Source organism: Prionailurus viverrinus, chromosome B2, assembly GCF_022837055.1.
Source record: "Prionailurus viverrinus isolate Anna chromosome B2, UM_Priviv_1.0, whole genome shotgun sequence".
NCBI classification, from domain to species: Eukaryota; Metazoa; Chordata; class Mammalia; order Carnivora; family Felidae; genus Prionailurus; species Prionailurus viverrinus.
In genome coordinates this window covers 59,059,584-59,077,969 of record NC_062565.1, presented here as the reverse complement: position 1 = coordinate 59,077,969, position 18,386 = coordinate 59,059,584, and the positions used below count along the sequence as shown (strand labels likewise).

General features: G+C 38.5%; 1 protein-coding gene across 1 annotated transcript in view; it reads left to right on the top strand.

Annotated features, from left to right (window-relative positions):
* Positions 1-18,386, top strand: part of EYS (eyes shut homolog) — a 1,626,372-nt gene that overhangs the window by 179,336 nt on the left and 1,428,650 nt on the right. Inside the window, exons 9-10 of the mRNA XM_047860135.1 lie at positions 5,370-5,627; positions 6,016-6,018. Coding sequence (XP_047716091.1) covers positions 5,370-5,627; positions 6,016-6,018 — 261 coding nt within the window. The remainder of the gene's footprint in view (positions 1-5,369; positions 5,628-6,015; positions 6,019-18,386) is intronic.

Sequence of the window (18,386 nt, the reverse complement as noted above, 5' to 3'; positions counted from 1 at the left end):
TCATGCCAGCACGGGCTCAGCGGGCTAAGACCCAAAAGGCTGAGCCCTGAACACCGAAGGGTAGAGGGAGGGGGGTTGCCTTTTGTCCAATGTTTGCTCCTTTGTCTCCCATTTATGGTAACATACAGTTTTAATAGGTGGTCTATGGTACAGAGTTGAGGAATATTGCAAAGGTGCACATAGCCAGGATGCCTTCCCATGTCTTGAGGTTTATACCATATTCCTTAGGGAGTTCTACCAGGAGAACACATCTCATGTTTATTCTATGTCATTTAGAAAGTAAATACCTTTTTAAATTGCTAAAATAAGTATTATTTTCACTTTCTAAACATACAAGTAATTTGTGTTATAGCAATGAATTTTCTGGCTTTCTTTCTGGGACCTTTAAAATAAACTCGTTTCTTTGATGATCTATTTTTTAAATTTTCACATTTTCCATGTAATGCTAAATATAAGCAAAACACTATTTTTCAGTTATAAGCAAAAGTTTTGTTTTAAAGTGTAAAATCTAAAAGTATATGATAAAATCAAGTATAGTTTCAAAACCTGTTTCTGTAGCGTTAGGAGGCTTATATAAATACAGCTTTAGGTGACTATGCCACAGAAATATATTTTGATCAGGGTTTTTCTTAAGTTACTTCTGAACCAGGAAGTCTGATGATTATTAATTTCTAAGACTTTTAATGTTTGCTATGATATTGATGACTTTTCTAATTAAAGAACTTGAATGTCTTGTTTTGTGTTCATTTTTAATTTTTGGATATGCCATGAATACTTTTCTGGCTTCCAGGCAAGGTTTGTTACATTCTAGTCTCAGAAAAAAAGAAAAAGAAAAAAAAAGAAAGAAAGAAAACTGAACTGCATATAAATATGGCTTACTGTATGTGTGCATATATGTATGTATTTTTTGTTTATGATTAGTTTTGTAACCACTAAACCACATTTCTCTAGTCGCTGAATCCTTTTGTCTACTGAATTTATACACACACACACACACACACACACACACACACATATATATATGTGTATATTAATATGACATATATATGTATAATTAATATAAGACAATAAGTGTATATGAAATACATATATCAATATAATGCATAACATAATACATGTAACATATGTATCTATGTAAATATATACATATATGTGTATGTGTATATGTGTATATATATATATATTTGTTGTTGTTTGTTTTGTTTTGTTTCTTTTTATTGTGCTCTGGACAGTGTGATAACCTTGTGTCTCTAAACTTTAGAGTAAAATGATATAGAGGTCATTAATTCATTTAAGCAATTCTAAAGTAGGTAACATTGTGTTTTCTGTATCCATGCCAAAAATCAATTATAACAAACTTCATTAAAGGAAGCACTTTTGTATAATTAATTTTCAACTATAGCATGAGTTGAAACTTAGCTAATATATACACAATTATCTTTCACGTGTCTTTTTTTTTCTTTTAGGTGCAAACCAATGTATATGTTATGATATAAAGTCAAAGTTTGACTGTATTATAGCTTCAGGCTCTATGACTTTTCATGCTTTAATTTCATATGTCAAACAATAAAAATGTATGCATGTTATATGATTTTGTGCTACCTGGGCCAGATTTTTTATTTTACTTCATTATATCTAAATAGCTTTTTATAGGTCTAACCTTTTTGCATTACTTTTGAAATTATCTTCTAAGACTTGGAATTTCATGAAGCTGTTTATTCAGAACCTTTAAGATGACCTTTCTCTTGAGCATAATTCAATTTTAAAATACATTTGATGGTTATATAGTCAAACAATATTAATGGAGCATCCACTGTATATAAGGCATATGGATCCTAGTCTTAGCACTTAGGGGAATAAGTAGAGTGATGTATTTAATTTCTTCCCTTCCAAGAATACATTTCCCGTTAAAACACTAAATAATGAAAAAATTTAAATCACAGTATTTATAAATGAGACCGTATTTTCAACAGACATGTTTTGCTTTGTTCTTCAATCATATCATTACTTGTTTCAAACTTAAGTATAATTCAAATTGGCTTATTTAATAATAAAGTTAGTAACACATTCATGAAATCTTTTAGTCCAATTTATTTTCTCAAAGTAAAAGTACTATGAAATTATAAGAGCACTTAAAAATTATAAATAATATATGTGGGCCATTATAATTTTCCTGACTTTTTTTTAACAAAACTGATGTACTTGTCACTGAAAAGCTTTCAGTTTAGTAGCAATTTATCTTTGCACTGGGTATCCATATATACATGTATATCAGCATTTAAATTTGTAGTATTAATTGGGATGAAAAATGTTCCAGATACTTGTACAAGACTGTGTGAGTGCTTTAGTAAACTGGAGAAATTTATTTAGGTCAATGATTTTCAAAGAGATGCTTTTGCATTCTGGGGACATTTTGGAAATTTCTAGGGTCATTCTAATATTCAGTATAATTGGTTGAAACAGCTGTCATTTAGCAGGTGAGTGGTAGATAATGAATGTTATAAATTTTTCAGCGCACAGAATAGTTCCATGAACGACAACAATAAAAAGCATTCCATGGTTTATACCATTTTCAAAAGTCCCAGCATATATTAATGTGGATATAAAACTTTTTTTAATAAATATCTGAGCCAGTGTCTTAACTCTATTTTACATACTGACACAAAATATTTTTATAAAATTTTAATAATCGTTGGATTTTCCAGGAATGAAACTTTCATGTTAATCAAGTACATATTATGTTTTATTCAGAAGTTTATTAGAATTTGTTAACCATATTGAAAAATTATATCATTCTACTTAAATTTCTAATAAACTACTATTATCAGTCTCCACTTACAGCTGCCAAGTCCATGTTCAATAACTTTATTTCAAGCAAACATATGCACATATGATATGACTGCTAGCAGACTTGCCTTCCCAGTAATGAACACATGTAATCCTCTTCTATGAGATATAGTACTGATAATTTTACAGATGAGAAAACTAGGGCACAGTAACTTCTAAATAAGTTAGAGAAGAAGAATTAGAACCAGGGTTCCCTTTCCAAGGCCAGTGCTTTGAATATATCAAAGCATCAACTACACTGACTGCCATTAACAATCTCAGTGATCCTTGGCAAATTGCATTAAACGGATAAATTTTTCACAACTACAAGAAGAAAGATTTGAACTAATTGACCTTTAACATTCTTGCTGGATCCAAACACCTACCATCATATAAATTTATGAGTGTAATGACTTAGGTTCATTAGGTTAATTTTCATTAATAATAACAAGAAAAGTAATTTGACATTGCTCTTCTCAACTCATTGACATGTTTATATGATTATCTTAAGTGCCCTTTGAATAGTTGGCAAAGGATACTTTAAAATCACAACACTTTACTTTAGACCAAAGATTATCTATGTGATTTATGTTTCTTCATCACCTTATGCATCCTTCTTCTGATGCTTTTTATGCATGTATCTACAATATTCAAAGGAATAAATGGGCGCATATTATACAGTGTATAATTGTATTAAAATGGCATATCATAATCCACTTTACCTAAGGTGGTGCCTAGCATATAGGAAAGTATGTCGAGAAACAAGAATGAATGTTCAGTGTATTTAGGTCAATGCCAGTCATATAGAAAATGCAAACATATATTTATGGAATTAATATAGAAATGAATGAATACTATGAATAAAAACTATTATTAATTAAAACCCATGTCTAGGGGCGCCTGGGTGGCTCAGTCGGTTAGGCGTCCGACTTCGGCTCAGGTCATGATCTCACGCTCCGTGAGTTCAGGCCCCGCGTCGGGCTCTGTGCTGACAGCTCAGACCCTGGAGCCTGTTTCAGATTCTGTCTCCCTCTCTCTCTGACCTTCCCCCGTTCATGCTCTGTTTCTCTCTGTCTCAAAAATAAATAAATGTTAAAAAAAATTAAAAAATAAATAAAACCCATTTCTCATAGGCATGAGATTAAATACTTCAAACTTGATTTGTGCGCCTCAGCCTATCGATAGTGCTGCTATCGGCTCGTCATGCCTGGGGTGTTCACTCACCCGCCTGCAGCCAATGTCTGGGACACTCACTTCGCCGCTGGGAATGCCAGAGGCCTACAGCACTTGGGCCTATGCTAACTTCTGCGAGCCCTCGCAAGTATTTCCACAGGCCAGTGTTGCTACAAGACTCTCCGGGTGGTTTTTATTATTTTATTATTCTTATTATGCACCTCAGCAACAATTATCAGGAAACTTTGAATTTTTTTTTTTTTTTTTTTTTAATCACCGCTTCTGGCCAGCACAGGGTTCGCTTCTGGGAGAGGTTGCATCTTAGGTAAAGAGAGGGCAGATCTAGAATTGTGGCTTTTTGGGGGAGGAGAGGGTGGTATCTAGGGATTCTTGAGTTCACTATGCTGGTGAATTTAAAACACACCAGTCAGCGGAAATTAAAGCCTGGCGAGGGAAAAGCAGAGTCACGCAGTCGTCTAGGTCAACCAGTGCTTTCTAAAAAGAGGAACTTCCGGTGGGGCTTTAGTTGTGTAGCTGGCAGTGTGTCTATTCAGGATACATGTCTTTGAAATGAATGCCTTGACAAAAGTTTATTGCAAGCACTTGTATTGCAATCAAAGAAGCTAATTGTCAGCAGAAGCTAATTTGTCACACTACAAAACAGTACTGCAAATTTTTACCTAAGTCCTGACGAACACAGAGACACTAACCTTGTCATTTAGTCTCACCAGAGTTAATGACACTGTCCTAGGTTACATAGAAATTAAAGTGGCAGAACCTGTATTTTGAGTCTACTTCTGTCTTTCACCAAAGTTCTTTTCACTCATTCTGCACAATAAGGCAAAATTAAGTTTGCCAAGTATGGACATTTTCTTTCTTATTTTATTTATTTTGAAGGGGGAGGGGCAGAGAGAGGTAGAGGAAGAATCCCAAGCAGGCTCCACACTCAGCGTGAAGCCCTAAGTGGGGTCTATCTCACCTCACTAAGATCATGACCTCAGCTGAAATCAAGTCAGATGCTTAACTGACTCAGTGACCCAGGATGGATATTTTCTTTTCTTTTCTCTTCTTTTTTAAAGTTTTTTTATTTATTTTAAGAGAGAAAGAGAGGGAGAAAGAGAACTCCACGATGTCAGTGAGGAGCCCGATATACAAACTACAAGATCATGCATGACCAGAGCCGAAACCAAGAGCTGGGTGCTCATCCAACTGAGCCATCCAGGTGCCCAGTATGGACATTTTCCATCAGAATATATAAAAGTGTGCCCACAACCATATTTATTGTATTGCTATCCTGTGTATTTAAGTACATATGGGATAAATATTTAAATTATATGACTAATTGGATTTTGTGTTTTTGCATGTTGCAGATGCAGCTGTTCTCTTGGTTACATGGACCCATTATGTATCCTCAATGCTGAGGATTGCTTAGGAAACCAGAGTACATCAGTGCATGGCCTCTGCTTGGTCCATTTGCACAAGTGCAACGGTGGTCTGCAAAGACATGGAAGAAATGTCTGTGAAATAGAAACCAAAGATTGTAAACCTGTGCCCTGCAAAAATGGAGCAGCCAGTAGACATTTAAGTGGCTATTTCTTCTGCAATTGTGTCCCAGGATCTACAGGCAAGTATTTCTGAGAACTCAAATTCTCTACTGGATAATGTTAGCACGTTTATTTAATGTATTTCAAATGTAGCTAATGATTAGTACTGTAGGCTGCTTTCTCATTTAGCAAAGTAACAATATCTTCACTTAGAATAATAGGATTGTTTCTTTGGGCAATTACATTGCTGACTACGCAGCCTTGGCTCATGCAAATGAGGCTAAAAAGTCCAGGCTGAACCATAGAGAATATGATATATATGTCAAAGGTCTGTGGAGAAAAACAGGCAGCCATAACCTCCCAATAATTTTGCCTAAACAGCTTCAGTATTGCCCTTCAACCTCCTCTTTGGCTGCCTAAGCATACTGAGTGCTTACATTAAAAATGAAACTTAGTTTCAGTATTTTCTCAGTCAGTTTAATGCTCCATTAGTAAAATTAAAAAAACTCCATAAAACCACAAACATACTTTATCTTCTGTAAAGTTATATAGGATGACAGTCACGTTGGCTGTGTAGTAATAAGGCATCTTTTGATATAAAAATATCAGAAATTAAGCATTCAAATTTATATTACTTGAGGATTTTATGCTTGGTCTTACATTAAAATAATTGTTAATAATTTCAAAACTTCTTTAGTTTAATTGCTTTATAAAAAGCAGTATGGAGGCCACACAGAAAAAAATAATATTGTCACTTTTAAACCACACCTAATTTTAAGCAAAATAATGAAAAACAGTTTTGTGTAATTTGATATCCCCTTTTATTAAGCAGAGCCAACTAAACATTATTTGGATTTCCATCTTAAAATGAAAAATATTTTCCCTGTTTGATATTTGAAGTAATATCCTGAAGGTTTTGGAGTTAATTTAAAAAGATAAGTTCCAAGAATGGAATTGGTGATATTATTGGAATAAATGTGTGGCCATCCAGATTAGTTTTTTTTTTTTAAGATGAAAATATATTTGCTGTATAAATTCTGGTAAGCTTGCTAAAAAGTTTGTCTCCTTACTTGACATTTCACATTTCAAACATGTTCTTTTTTTTTTTTTTTTCAAACATGTTCTTAGTAAAAATAAAATAACATAAAATGTGCTAGCATTGTTGAAACATAGGTATCTGCCTTAAGGGGAAAAACACATATATACACCTGTTTTGTAAACATAGAATGTCCTCCAAAATTCAGTGAAAATATAATAGTAATCACCAACTAACATAAAATGGAATAAAGAATGGAATTTAACTCTTCTTAATACCATTACTAAGAGAAAACGTCCTTTGATATTTGCATATTCTGTGTGTATATGTACATATGTATATGTATGTGCACACATAGTGAGCATCCTATCATTTTGTGTATCAATATTGTATATTGGTTGTAAATTATATGATCATTAATTATGTATTTTATATATATATGTCATTATATATGTATGATCATTAATTGTGTGTGTGTGTGTGTGTGTGTGTATATATATATATATATATATATACATATATATATATATATATATATATAAAATACAATCTAAATAGTTCAACCACATGTAATACTCACCATTGGTGAGTATTATTAGGAAAGCATGTATCTTCTATGAGGTCTGTTTCTACTGTATTATAAAGAACTCTGTGGGTTTCCTTATATCCAGATATTCACTTCTACTCTTAAACTCTTCACACAGTGAAATGGGAAGAAACTGATAATTCTAAATTTTCCCAAGGGTACAGAATTAATCCCATTGAAAGAAGAATATTTTGCGAGCAATTTAAAATCAGTGCTCCACTTTTTTTCTCCACTCCTTTCTCTCCCTCTGTCTGGCTTCTCCCAGTTGTCAGTTCTCTCTCCCTTCACCTAGATTCTTTATTCAATCTCTTCTCACCTACCTAGTTCCTTTTCCCTTTATATTTTATTTCTTCTTTCCCTTTCTCCCCTTCCATCTGGTTTCTACCCCTCTATTTTTTCCCCTTGATCTAGTTTTTCCACCTCCGTCTATGAACTCATGTGTTTCCTATAGAAATCTGTAAGGTGTTAGCATACCTTTCATATGAGGGTGATTACCTCCTTTTTTAATCCTGTCATCTTTTTGGGAAATTTTAGCCTTATATGCAAACTTCTAGGTTAAACGTTATCTCTATATGTAGTGTCAGCCCTACCTCAAGTGTTTCTCATTCAGTAATTCTAGGGTTCAGTAGGTGTGGCTGATGCTGATGCTGCTGGTTCACGAACCACACTTTGAGCACCACTCTTCTAACCCATTACATTATATTCATGAAGAGCGCTTGTGTGTATATGAAAATGTAAAATTGAGCTTTAAGTATGGGCTGCCATTCAGCATAGCATAAGGAACCTATCTATTCTAATCTTCTGGTGACCACTAACTCCTGGAGTTAAGGTGATGCCATCAAATGGTAAGGCCATATACTTGGGTGGATCTTACATAATTTAAATTTGATTCCAGTGCTGTTATCTGAAGTGCCCCAAAGATATATTAAAAAAAATTAATGTTTATTTATTTTTGAAAGAGAGAGGAAGAGAGAGAGAGACAGAGCATGAGCAGGGGAGGGACAGAGAGAGAGGGAGACACAGAATCCAAAGCAGTCTCCAGGCTCTGAGCTGTCAGCATAGAACCAGACATGGAGTTCGAACCCACTAACTGTGAGATCATGGCCAGAACTGAAGTCAGAGGCTTAACTGACTGAGCCACCCAAGTGCCCCAAAGTTCTACAAAGATTTTGAAATGTGAGAGTAATTCCAATGGATTTTTTTCAAGCAATAGTCTTTTGGCAATTCTCCTGTTGTATCTATGATATTTTAGTGATGGAATCAAAATTTTATCTTTTTTTTAGTTAATTTTTTTCCTTGTCACTTTGACACTTTCAACACTGCTGGTTTCTAAAATGTTTTATAGTCGAAATAAGAGCTCTTCTTACCTAAAATTATCTTTGCCTTTACTTCACATATTTTGGGTTTCTCCTGCTCTTGACATAAGTAACCAAATTCTCTTTTTCCTCCTCTTATTGTTGTCTTGATAACAAGAAGAGGCTAGGAAGCTCTTTGATTAGCAGAAGGATCCATGCTGTTCTATACAATTAGGCCCAGCTTTTCCCTATTTAAAATGGGCCTGAGCCAAGCCCTTGATATCCTGCCTTCTTTTCAACAGATTTACATAGTAAGGTCCCCTATCTTAAAAGCAAACTCTTTCTCTGCTATAGGCATAGATTGTAAATTTGACTTACACAGCTCTGTGGTTCTCTATCCTTCCAGATGACAACTTTCTTTACTTTTTAAATCTTAATTACCTTGGCAATAGAAACATTTTCAAATCCCATACATTTTTTACACATTGTTAGCTTCTAGTCCTATAGAAATTCAAGGGTATGCCTCAACCAAATTTGTGCTTCAGCTGGAACCCAGGTGCCTTTATACACTCTCAAGTATTGATGACTGATTATCAGTGTTCTATTATATTCAGTTATTTCTCAGATGGCCTGCCCAGTATGAGGTAGTATCAATACACACATACTTTAGGACTTTGGTGAGTCTGTTCTTACTGACAGAGTTCATTGGGGTCCACAGAAAGCTCTCTTTGTCCCTAATTGTTTTTCTATCGAACCTGGAACTGACAGAGGGAAGTCAAAGAATGTTATTAATTTATATATAATCAGGTCATGAAAGTTACTATATCCAGGTGGTTTTGCATCTCATTTTTAAAAATTTTATTTATTTATTTTGAGAGAGAGAGAGAGTGAGAGAGCTAGCAGGGGAAGGGCAGAGAGAGGCTGAAAGTCAAAGGAAATGAAAGCAAACATAAACTATTGGGACCTCAGCAAGACAAAAGGCTTCTTCACAGCAAAGGAAACAATCAACAAAGTAAAAGGCAGCCTACAGAATGGGAGAAGATATGTGCAAATGACATATCTGATAAAGGGGTTAGTATGCAAAATCTGTAAAATTTATCAAACAACACCCCAAAAAAACAAACAACACAGTTAACAAATGGGCAGAACACATGAATAGATACTTTTCTAAAGAAGGCATCCAGCTGGGGAACAGGTACATGAAAAGATGCTAAACATCACTCATCATCAGGGAAATACAAATCAAAACCACAATGATATACCACCTTATACCTTTCAGAATGGCTGAAATTAACAACATAAGAAACAACAGGTGTTGGTGAGGAAGTGGAGAGAGAAGAACCCTTTTGAGGGCAAAAGTAATGAATGTTGGATTCATATGACTCATCTGCCCATACTGGCTTAGAATATAATTTTTTTAGAGTAGTGCTTGGATATTTGGAATAATGTAATTTACGTATATTCTTTAAAATTTATTTTTCTTGAGGCACCTGGGTGGCACAGTCAGTTAAGTATCTGACTCTTGATCTTGGTTCAGGTCTTGATCTCACAGTTCGTGAGTTCGAACTCCACATTGGGCTCTGCACTGATGGTGCAGAGCTGGCTTGAGATTCTGTCTCTCCTCTCTGTCCCTCCTCCACTTAAAATAAATAAATAATTTTTTTTACTATAAAATTTAGTTTTCTATGGCTTACATATAAATTGGGGATAAGAATAATCTCAGGACATATTAAGGTGCTACCTCAGGTGTAACATGTTCAAATGTTTGAAAGTTCTGTTGAAGAAGAAAAATGTTTCAGTCTGTACGCCCAGCTTCCATATGGTTTTAATGTGTAACAAAATATTGGATTCACTTCCCTATATGTTTTCATAGATATAAACATACACATGTGCATATATAAATATGTACATATATATACACACACATGCAATATAAGAGTCCCTGTGACAATTGCTTTTTAATAATTTCCAACTAGTTCTAAAATTTTGCTTTTTTAATTTGAGGTATGTTATTTAGCATATATCCCAAAATCTTCAGCTTATCTTGTAATTCATGTTTTTATAGATTAACACAATTTCTTATTTAACACTTTTTTTCTGGGATGCTCCTTTCTCTAATATTACCTTTGCCTTTGTCTTTCATTTGGACATTTTAGTCCATTTATATTTAATGTAATTGTTTTGTATTTGGATTTAAAGGTATCCCTACATTATTTGTTTTCCATTTGTTTCAGTTTTTCTATGTTACATTTGTTTCTCCTTTCCTATATTCTTATGCATGGGTTAAGTATTTCCTCTTTCTATTTCCCCCTCTATTAATTTGATGTTTATGTATACTTTTACTACTTTTAGAGGCCTACCCTACAGATTACAACATTTTTAATTAGTTTAACATTTTATTTATTTTTTAATGTGTATTTATTTTGAGGGATAGAGAAAGAGCCTGTGTAAGTGGGGAAGGGTCAGAGAGAAAAGGAGAGAGAGAATCCCAAGCAGGCTCCACTCTGTCAGCATAGAGCCCAATGTAGGGTTCAATCTCACTAACTGTGAGAGCATGACCCAAGCCAAAAATCAAGAGTCAGATTCTTAACTGACTGAACCACCCAGATGCCCCTAGTTTAACATGTTTTAATATAAATTAGTACTTGTACCACATTCCAGAGAATGCATAGTCCTGACACACTTTTAGCACATTTAATTCCTCCAGATATGTGCATATTTTTGAATTTGTTGTTTTACATATACTTAAAACTACAGAAGATGTTATTATTTTATATAGGCAATATTTATTTAGATTTACCCACATTTTTCTCTTTTATTGTATTTATTTCCTTTCTATATCTCCAGGCTTTCAATAGCTTTCTCTTACCATATATATGACAATCACCATTTAGCATATCCTTTTAAGCATTTCTGCTGTGATAAATTCTCCATTTTCTGTTTGTCTGAATATAATTTTATTTCATATTGATACTAAAAAGATATTTTATAATAGGTCAATAAATGAGTTAAATGAATGAAGGGATGGTAACTACATATCAAATGTCTTGGTAGTGATGTATTTTAAAGATGTATATCTTTGGTGAAGTATATATGTGTATATATATGTATGTGTATATATTGTTATGGAATCAGGCTGGATTGCTGATGGAAAAAACCAAGCGGCACTTGGAGATCTATTGTGGATCAGAGTTTTATTTTACGCCAGTGGGTTTAGAGGAGATCCCTCTCCAGAGATCTGAGTCACAAGCACAAGCATGGGGGACAATTTATTGTCCGTTGATTCCACATTCTGCATTAGTAGTAATTTGGCATGTATGGCAAGCAAGTCAGGAAGAAGAACCCGGAAGAGGAGTCTCGAAGCTAGGGACTAGAGCTTAGGTTAGTCCCATGGGCCATTTTATGGTGCGTAACTTTACTTGTTTTCCCAACATTCCCTCCTTTGATGCCTTTTTTAAAAATCTTTTTTAGTAGGCATCACCCTTTAGCTCTAGGGTTTGGTACCCTTGGAGGGCTAAGATACGTGTTGCAGTTTGCCGAGCAATGGTGTTTACAGTGAAGCATACCAGAGTGTTTAGGATACAGGGGCTGATGGTCACAAGTAAAATTATGGAAACAAAGGGTCCTGCCAGGGCAGGGAGCCAGGATGTGGGGCAGCCTCTATTAATCCAATAGTAAGGAACAAGATCAGGGTTATGACACTGGTAAGGGGCAAGGGTTGGCAGAGTTGCATCTGAGTCTCCGGACTTGGTCCACACGCTGGTTCCTCAAGCTTCTGCCATGTGCAGGCTAGCCAGCTTCTAGGGTGTGGCTGGAGCAGGGCTGAAGATCTCAGGGGCTGGCATCATTTTGAGGGTCAGTTTTTTCCCAGGTGCGTGAGCTGGTGATATTCTTTGACCAGGTGTTTTTCCATAGATGACGGGACAAAGATGTGTCTGTTTGGCATGACCCACTGTCCTTTTTGTTTATTGTGCCCTCTTTTGTTGAGGCCCAGTTTCTTCCCTTTTTTGTGTAAAGGGGCAGAAGGGCATCCCTTGGGGGCACCAGGGTCATGGTGTAGGTGGGAGCTTCGCCTGGGTCTTCACAGGTGGCAGCTCTGGCTGTTTTGTCAGCCAGGCAATTTCCTTGAATTATGGGGTCATTTCCCTTCTGGTGTCCCTTACAGCGCAGGATAGCTACTTTGTCTGGCAGCCATATGGCCTCAAGGAGTTCTAGTATTTCTTCCTTATTTTTGATAGTCTTTCCTACAGCAGTAAGGAGGCCTCTTTCTTTATAGATGGCCCTGTGTACATGCACGGTAGCAAAGGTGTACTGAGAGTATAGATGTTGACTCCTTTGCTCTTGCTGTGGATGAGGCCTTAGGTTAGGGCGTATAGTTCAGCTCATTGTGCTAACCATCCTTCTGATAATGCCTTGGCTTCTAAAACTTTGGTAGTTGGGGTTATTGCATATTCTGCTTTTTGGGTGCCCTCCTGTAAATAACTACTCCTGTCACCGAACAGGGTGATCTCCTTGTTTTTTATAGCCTGGTCTTAGAGGTCCAGGCGACTGGCATAGATTTTACCTGTTACTTCAGAACAGTCATGGTCAGGTTCCCCTTCTTCCATGGGAAGGAAAGTGGCTGGATTTAGTGTCCTTGCTGTTTTGAGAGTGATCCTTGGGTTTTCACAGAGAAGACCTTGATATTTTGTCAACCGAGAGTTGGAGAGGAAACGATATCCCTGTGTGTTCATGAGGAACATGACCAAGTATGGGACCTTAACATTAAGTTTTTGTCCCAGTGTAAGTTTGTCCACCTCCTTGATGAGCAGGACTGTGGCCGCTAGCTCCCTAAGACACGGTGGCCACCCTTCAGCCACAGAATCAAGCTTTTTTGACAAGTAGCCTACTGGCTATTGCCAGGGCCTTATGGTCTGAGTGAGGACTATGAGGGCTATTTTATCTTTTTCATGTACAAAGAGGTTAAAGGGTTTCTCTAAGTCAGGTAAGCCCAGAGCTGGGGGTCACCCCAGAGCGAACTTTATTTCTGTGAAAGCAGCCCTTGCTTCCTCAGTCCAGGCGGGGGGCTCCCAGTCTGACCACCCTGGCCTCCCAGGTCATACATGGGCCTTGCTATGGCTGAGAATCTGGGAATCCAAATGCGACAGAACCCTGCAGCCCCAAAGAATTCACACAAACCTCATTTTGTTTGGGGCTGCAGCAGTGTGATGGTAACCTTTTTCCTTTCCAGTCCCAATTCTCTTTTTCCTTGTGTGAGGAGGAAGCCCAGTATCAGACCTGCTGTTGGCAAATCTGTGCCTTTTTCCAAGAGACCTGGTAACCAGAGTCAGACAGGAGTTGAAGGAGGGTTTTTGTGCCTCTTGTACAATTCTCTTGGGTGTCGCTGGCAAGGAGGAGGTCATCTACATATTGAAGGAGGACATATCCTGTAGTTTCTCTCAGAAATTTGGTGAGGTCTGCAGCCAGCACTACCCCAAAGAGAGTCGATAAGTTTTTGAATCCTTGGGGAAGTCATGTCCAGGTTAACTGCATTTGGCACCCCGTAAAGGGTTCAGTCCATTCAAAGGCAAACACTAGTTGACTTTGAGGAGTTAGGCGGAGGCAAAAGAAGACATCCTTTAGGTCTGGGCATGTAAACCATCTGGCCGACCCTGGAATTTGACTGATGGGGGTGTACGGGTTTGGAACCCCTGGGTGTAGGGCAACCATCACTTTGTTAATGGCCCTCAAATCCTGAGCTGGCAGGTATTCTCCTCCTGGCTTCTTGACTGGCAAGAGTGGGATATTTCAAGCTGATTGGTATTCAGTTAGGACACCTGCTTCTTTCAGCTTGGTCAGGTGGTCCTGGATGCCCATTCTAGCCTCGAGTGGAAGGGGGTACTGCCTCTGTCTTTGGGTTTGGGCTCCAGGGATCAGATCAACAACGATGGGGGCCCAATTCTGGCTAATCCAGGCAGGTTATCTTCAGCCCATACAGAGGGGAAAGCAAGCCTGAATTCTGATGGAATACAGGGTTGGGTTTGGGCACAGAATAGTCTCCATTCCTCTTCCTTGGTGTGGTAATTGCCAAGACTAGCATTTCCTTCTGCCTCGGGTTTAATTGGAGACTGGTATGTCCAGTGGGTTCAAAAGTCATTTGGGCCCCAAGTTTGGAAAGTACATCTCAGCCCAGGAGAGGAATTGGGCAGTCAGGCAAGTAGAGGAACTCGTGCTGGACCTTGTGACCCCCAAGTTCACATTGTTGAGCTTGGCAGAAGGGTTGTTGTATCGCCTGCGTCCCAGTAGCCCAAGTATGGTTGCTCTCTTTTGGCTAAAAGGGGCCACCAGGGAAGTGACAACCAAATGTTCAGCCCCGGTGTCAACCATAAAAGTTACTGTCTGACCCCATCCCCCACTTTAATTTAGACTTTGGGCTCATGGGGGCCAAGAGAGAAAGAGCCCGGTCCCCTTCAGTCCAGTTCTATCTCGGCCAGACCAATAGGGTCCCCTTCTCAAGGTTCTTCCCCATATTGCCTGGGTTTTGGGTGCCCCTTCCGATTCAGGGACTCATTCTTCCAGTGTCCCTTTTCTTTGCAGTAGGCACATAGGTGTTTTGCTAAGGGGGCTCTGGGCTTTCCCCCCTTTGGCGGTTGAAGCTTCCCGTCTTTGCATTGTCCTTTTCTTTCAGTGCTGCTGTGAGAAGGGTGATCCTCTTCTTTAGTCTTTTTTTCAGCTTCCCTCTAGGCTGTGACTTCCCTGTTCATGAAAACTTTATTGGTGACCTCTATCAACTGAGTGATATTCATCCCAGCAAAACCCTCTAGCTTTTGGAGTTTTCTCCTGATGTCTGGAGTGGCCTGGGCCACAAAGGAGGTATTTACCATTAGTTGACTTTCTAGTGCCTTGGGGCCAAATGGGATGTATACCCAGTATCCCTCACATAGTCTTTCATAGTAGTCTCCAGGAGACTCCCCAGGTTGCTGACTGACTGATGATATTTTAGTCATGTTCACGGGCTTTTGGGCTCCAGTTCGAATTCCCTAAAGGAGAGCCTCTTGGTACCAATGGATGTGAGCCTGTCCTTCTTCTGTGGTGAAGTCTCATGTCAGGCATTCTTTAGGCACGGCAGCTCGAGCCCAGGCAGCAGGATCATTGATCCCTGGCAGTGTGTGGTCTTCTAGGTAATGTCTTGTTTCCCTCATTACCCTCCTTCTTTCTTCTGTATTAAACAGGGTACGGAGTAACTGTTGGCAATCTTCCCAACTTGGTCGGTGTGTCTGGAAGAGGGACTCCATCAAGTCGACCATTGCTTGTGGCTTTTCAGGGTGTGATAGGGTGTTGTGTTTCCAGTTAAGGAAGTCAGTTGTAGAGAAGGGCTAATAATACATTATGGAATTACTGGGCTGGGCCGTTCCATCCTCATTCTGTCTTTCAGGTTCTGTCATCTCCCTTACTGGCATTTGGAGAGCACCAGGTCCAGGTATGGGGCGCACTCTGGCTGCTAACCCTGGTGAGAGAGGATTCTCCAGGTCCAGGGGTGGAGGAGAGATGGACAGTGGAGGAGTTTCAGGCCCCTGTGCAGGGAGTGTGGGGGGTTTGGGCCTCGGTGGGTAAGGTGGAGGAAAGGCAGGGTCTTCCTCTGGGTCTCCTTCGGGTCTCTGGGTGAGGTGTCTAAAACCTTTGCCTGACTCTGCTTGTTATGGATGAATCACACCCACGGTGGGGGATTTGGGGCAATTTCAAGCCAGGGATCGATATATGGAAATTGGTCAGGTTGATGTGGGTTTCCAGTGACTACTTGCCAAACCTGCTGGACCACTTGGACATCTAATGTTCCTAGGGCCATCCTACATTGAACGTGGGCCATTGTAGTTCATAAAAGGTCCTTAACTTCCCGGGTGTCATTTTCGTACCAACTATGGTAACTATGCTTGAGAATTCCTTTTTGAAGTTCTTAAGCATGACCTTGAGGATCATGGGCTTACTCTGTTTTGGCCCAATTAGTCCTTTTCCCATGTCCAGTGTCGCCCAGACAGACAAGGTGGGGGGTATCCTCTCAGAGGAGAGGATCAATCAGATGCTCCACTGGTCTCGTTCCTGGGGGAACTTTAGCTGAGGCTTGTCATAGAGGACTCAGCTTTGTGACTTGAAATCGGTGTCTGTTCTGAAGCTGCCCAGGACTTGGACTGTATGACTTTCACCACGACACAGGTGATCCCACACAGACTCGGTAGACTTTTGGGGACCTTAAGGGTGCCCGTCTGTGGAGCCACAGATTTGAACTTGACAGGCAAGCCAGGCCGAGTCACACATTCACACACACGTAGAGGTTATTACATTGCCTCCCATAGAATTCCTACCTGTGAGACCTCTGAGGTCTCCGGGGAGTGATCAGGTCCCCCTTCCAGCTCTGTGGGGCCCCAGGCGCTACCAGTATCTGATGTCAGGCCCAGGTCCTCACCTGCCAAGTCTCCTTGAGTCCAGTGGGAACTGTGGAGTGGTGGGCCTGAGAGACCAAATGGGAGACTGCCAATTCTTCTTTCTGTACTGCCTTGCCGTTTTACCAGAGCGGTGGCAACAATGGGCCATAGAGGTTGGGTTTCCCAGTCAGGGAACCAAATATGTTAAGTAACCAGCCTGGATAGCTGCCAGAAAAACCAAATGGCACTCAGCGATCTTGGTGGATTGGAGTTTTATTTTACACCAGCAGGCTCAGAGGAGATCCCTCTCCAGAGATCTGAGTTCCGCGCGCAAGCTTGGGGGACAATTTATCCTCTGTTATTTCTGCATTCCACATGAGTAGTAATTTGGTGCTTGCAGCAAGTGGGGCAGGAAGAAGAACCTGGAAGAGGAGTCTCTAAGCTAGGGACTACAGTTTAGGTTAGTCCCCTTGGCCATCTTAAGGTGCATAACTTTATTTATTTTCCCAACAGTATATATCTGCCATCTGTATATCTATCATGTGATATTGCCTGTCGTATAATATTTCTTACTCCTATTTATCAGTTCTTTTCTAAAGCACATCACAGCATTTAGCAAAAGTTCAGACAACTGAGACACCAACTATTTCACACAAGTCATGCCACAACTTGAGCCACTCATTCTAGGTCTTTACTTACAAAATTCTCACATATGCAAGGTTGAGGCTTATCTACACTTATTATATTCTGAAGAACAGGAAATGGATATGAGATAAAAATGTTTAACAAATTAAGAAATTCAAATATTTTAATGTAATTATTCTGCCACAAAAATTCCTTTTGTTAAGCAATTAATATACATTTAGTCTTGTTATTAATATACTGTTCTATTAGTGTCTGGTTGAAATACTGCTGAAATCAAGGGAATTATTACGTGGATTATATTTCTGCCCTCATTGATTCTTAGGCTTTGAGATTACGGAAGATTCATCTAACCAAATAGCAGACAGGAGCCATAGACACTTATTTGAGAGGTAATATTAAAGAAAAGGCTGTGGGAAAGAGGACAGTTCTTCAACCTGAAAGATTCTTATTCTGTCCCTTGTGAGTTTGTATTTAAACTTCTTCAAAAGCAGAAAAGATGAGACTTTTAAAATGGCAAAGGAATTTCAATCTCATTGAAAGTAGTGTTTGTCATTACAATTAGGTGGCAGTTTTTTAGCTTTAGTTCAACACCTTTTCTTTCATATTCTGATTTCATTCTAAATTGTGGTTTCCCCCAAATTCATTAAAATGCAAAAGATATGCAAAACAATGTTTGCATAATTATAAAATAATTTACTAAATGTTGCATTTCAGGAAGAAAAAGGTTATGTGCAGGAATTTAATTAGCGGTCTGGCAACACAAAATACTCGACAATGGTTCTAATTGTAAGCGCATCTGGGATTTTCTCCAAAAGAACTAGATTTCTAAAGGTCAAACATTTATATTAAAGTATTATAAAATAACTGTCTAGTAATATGGAA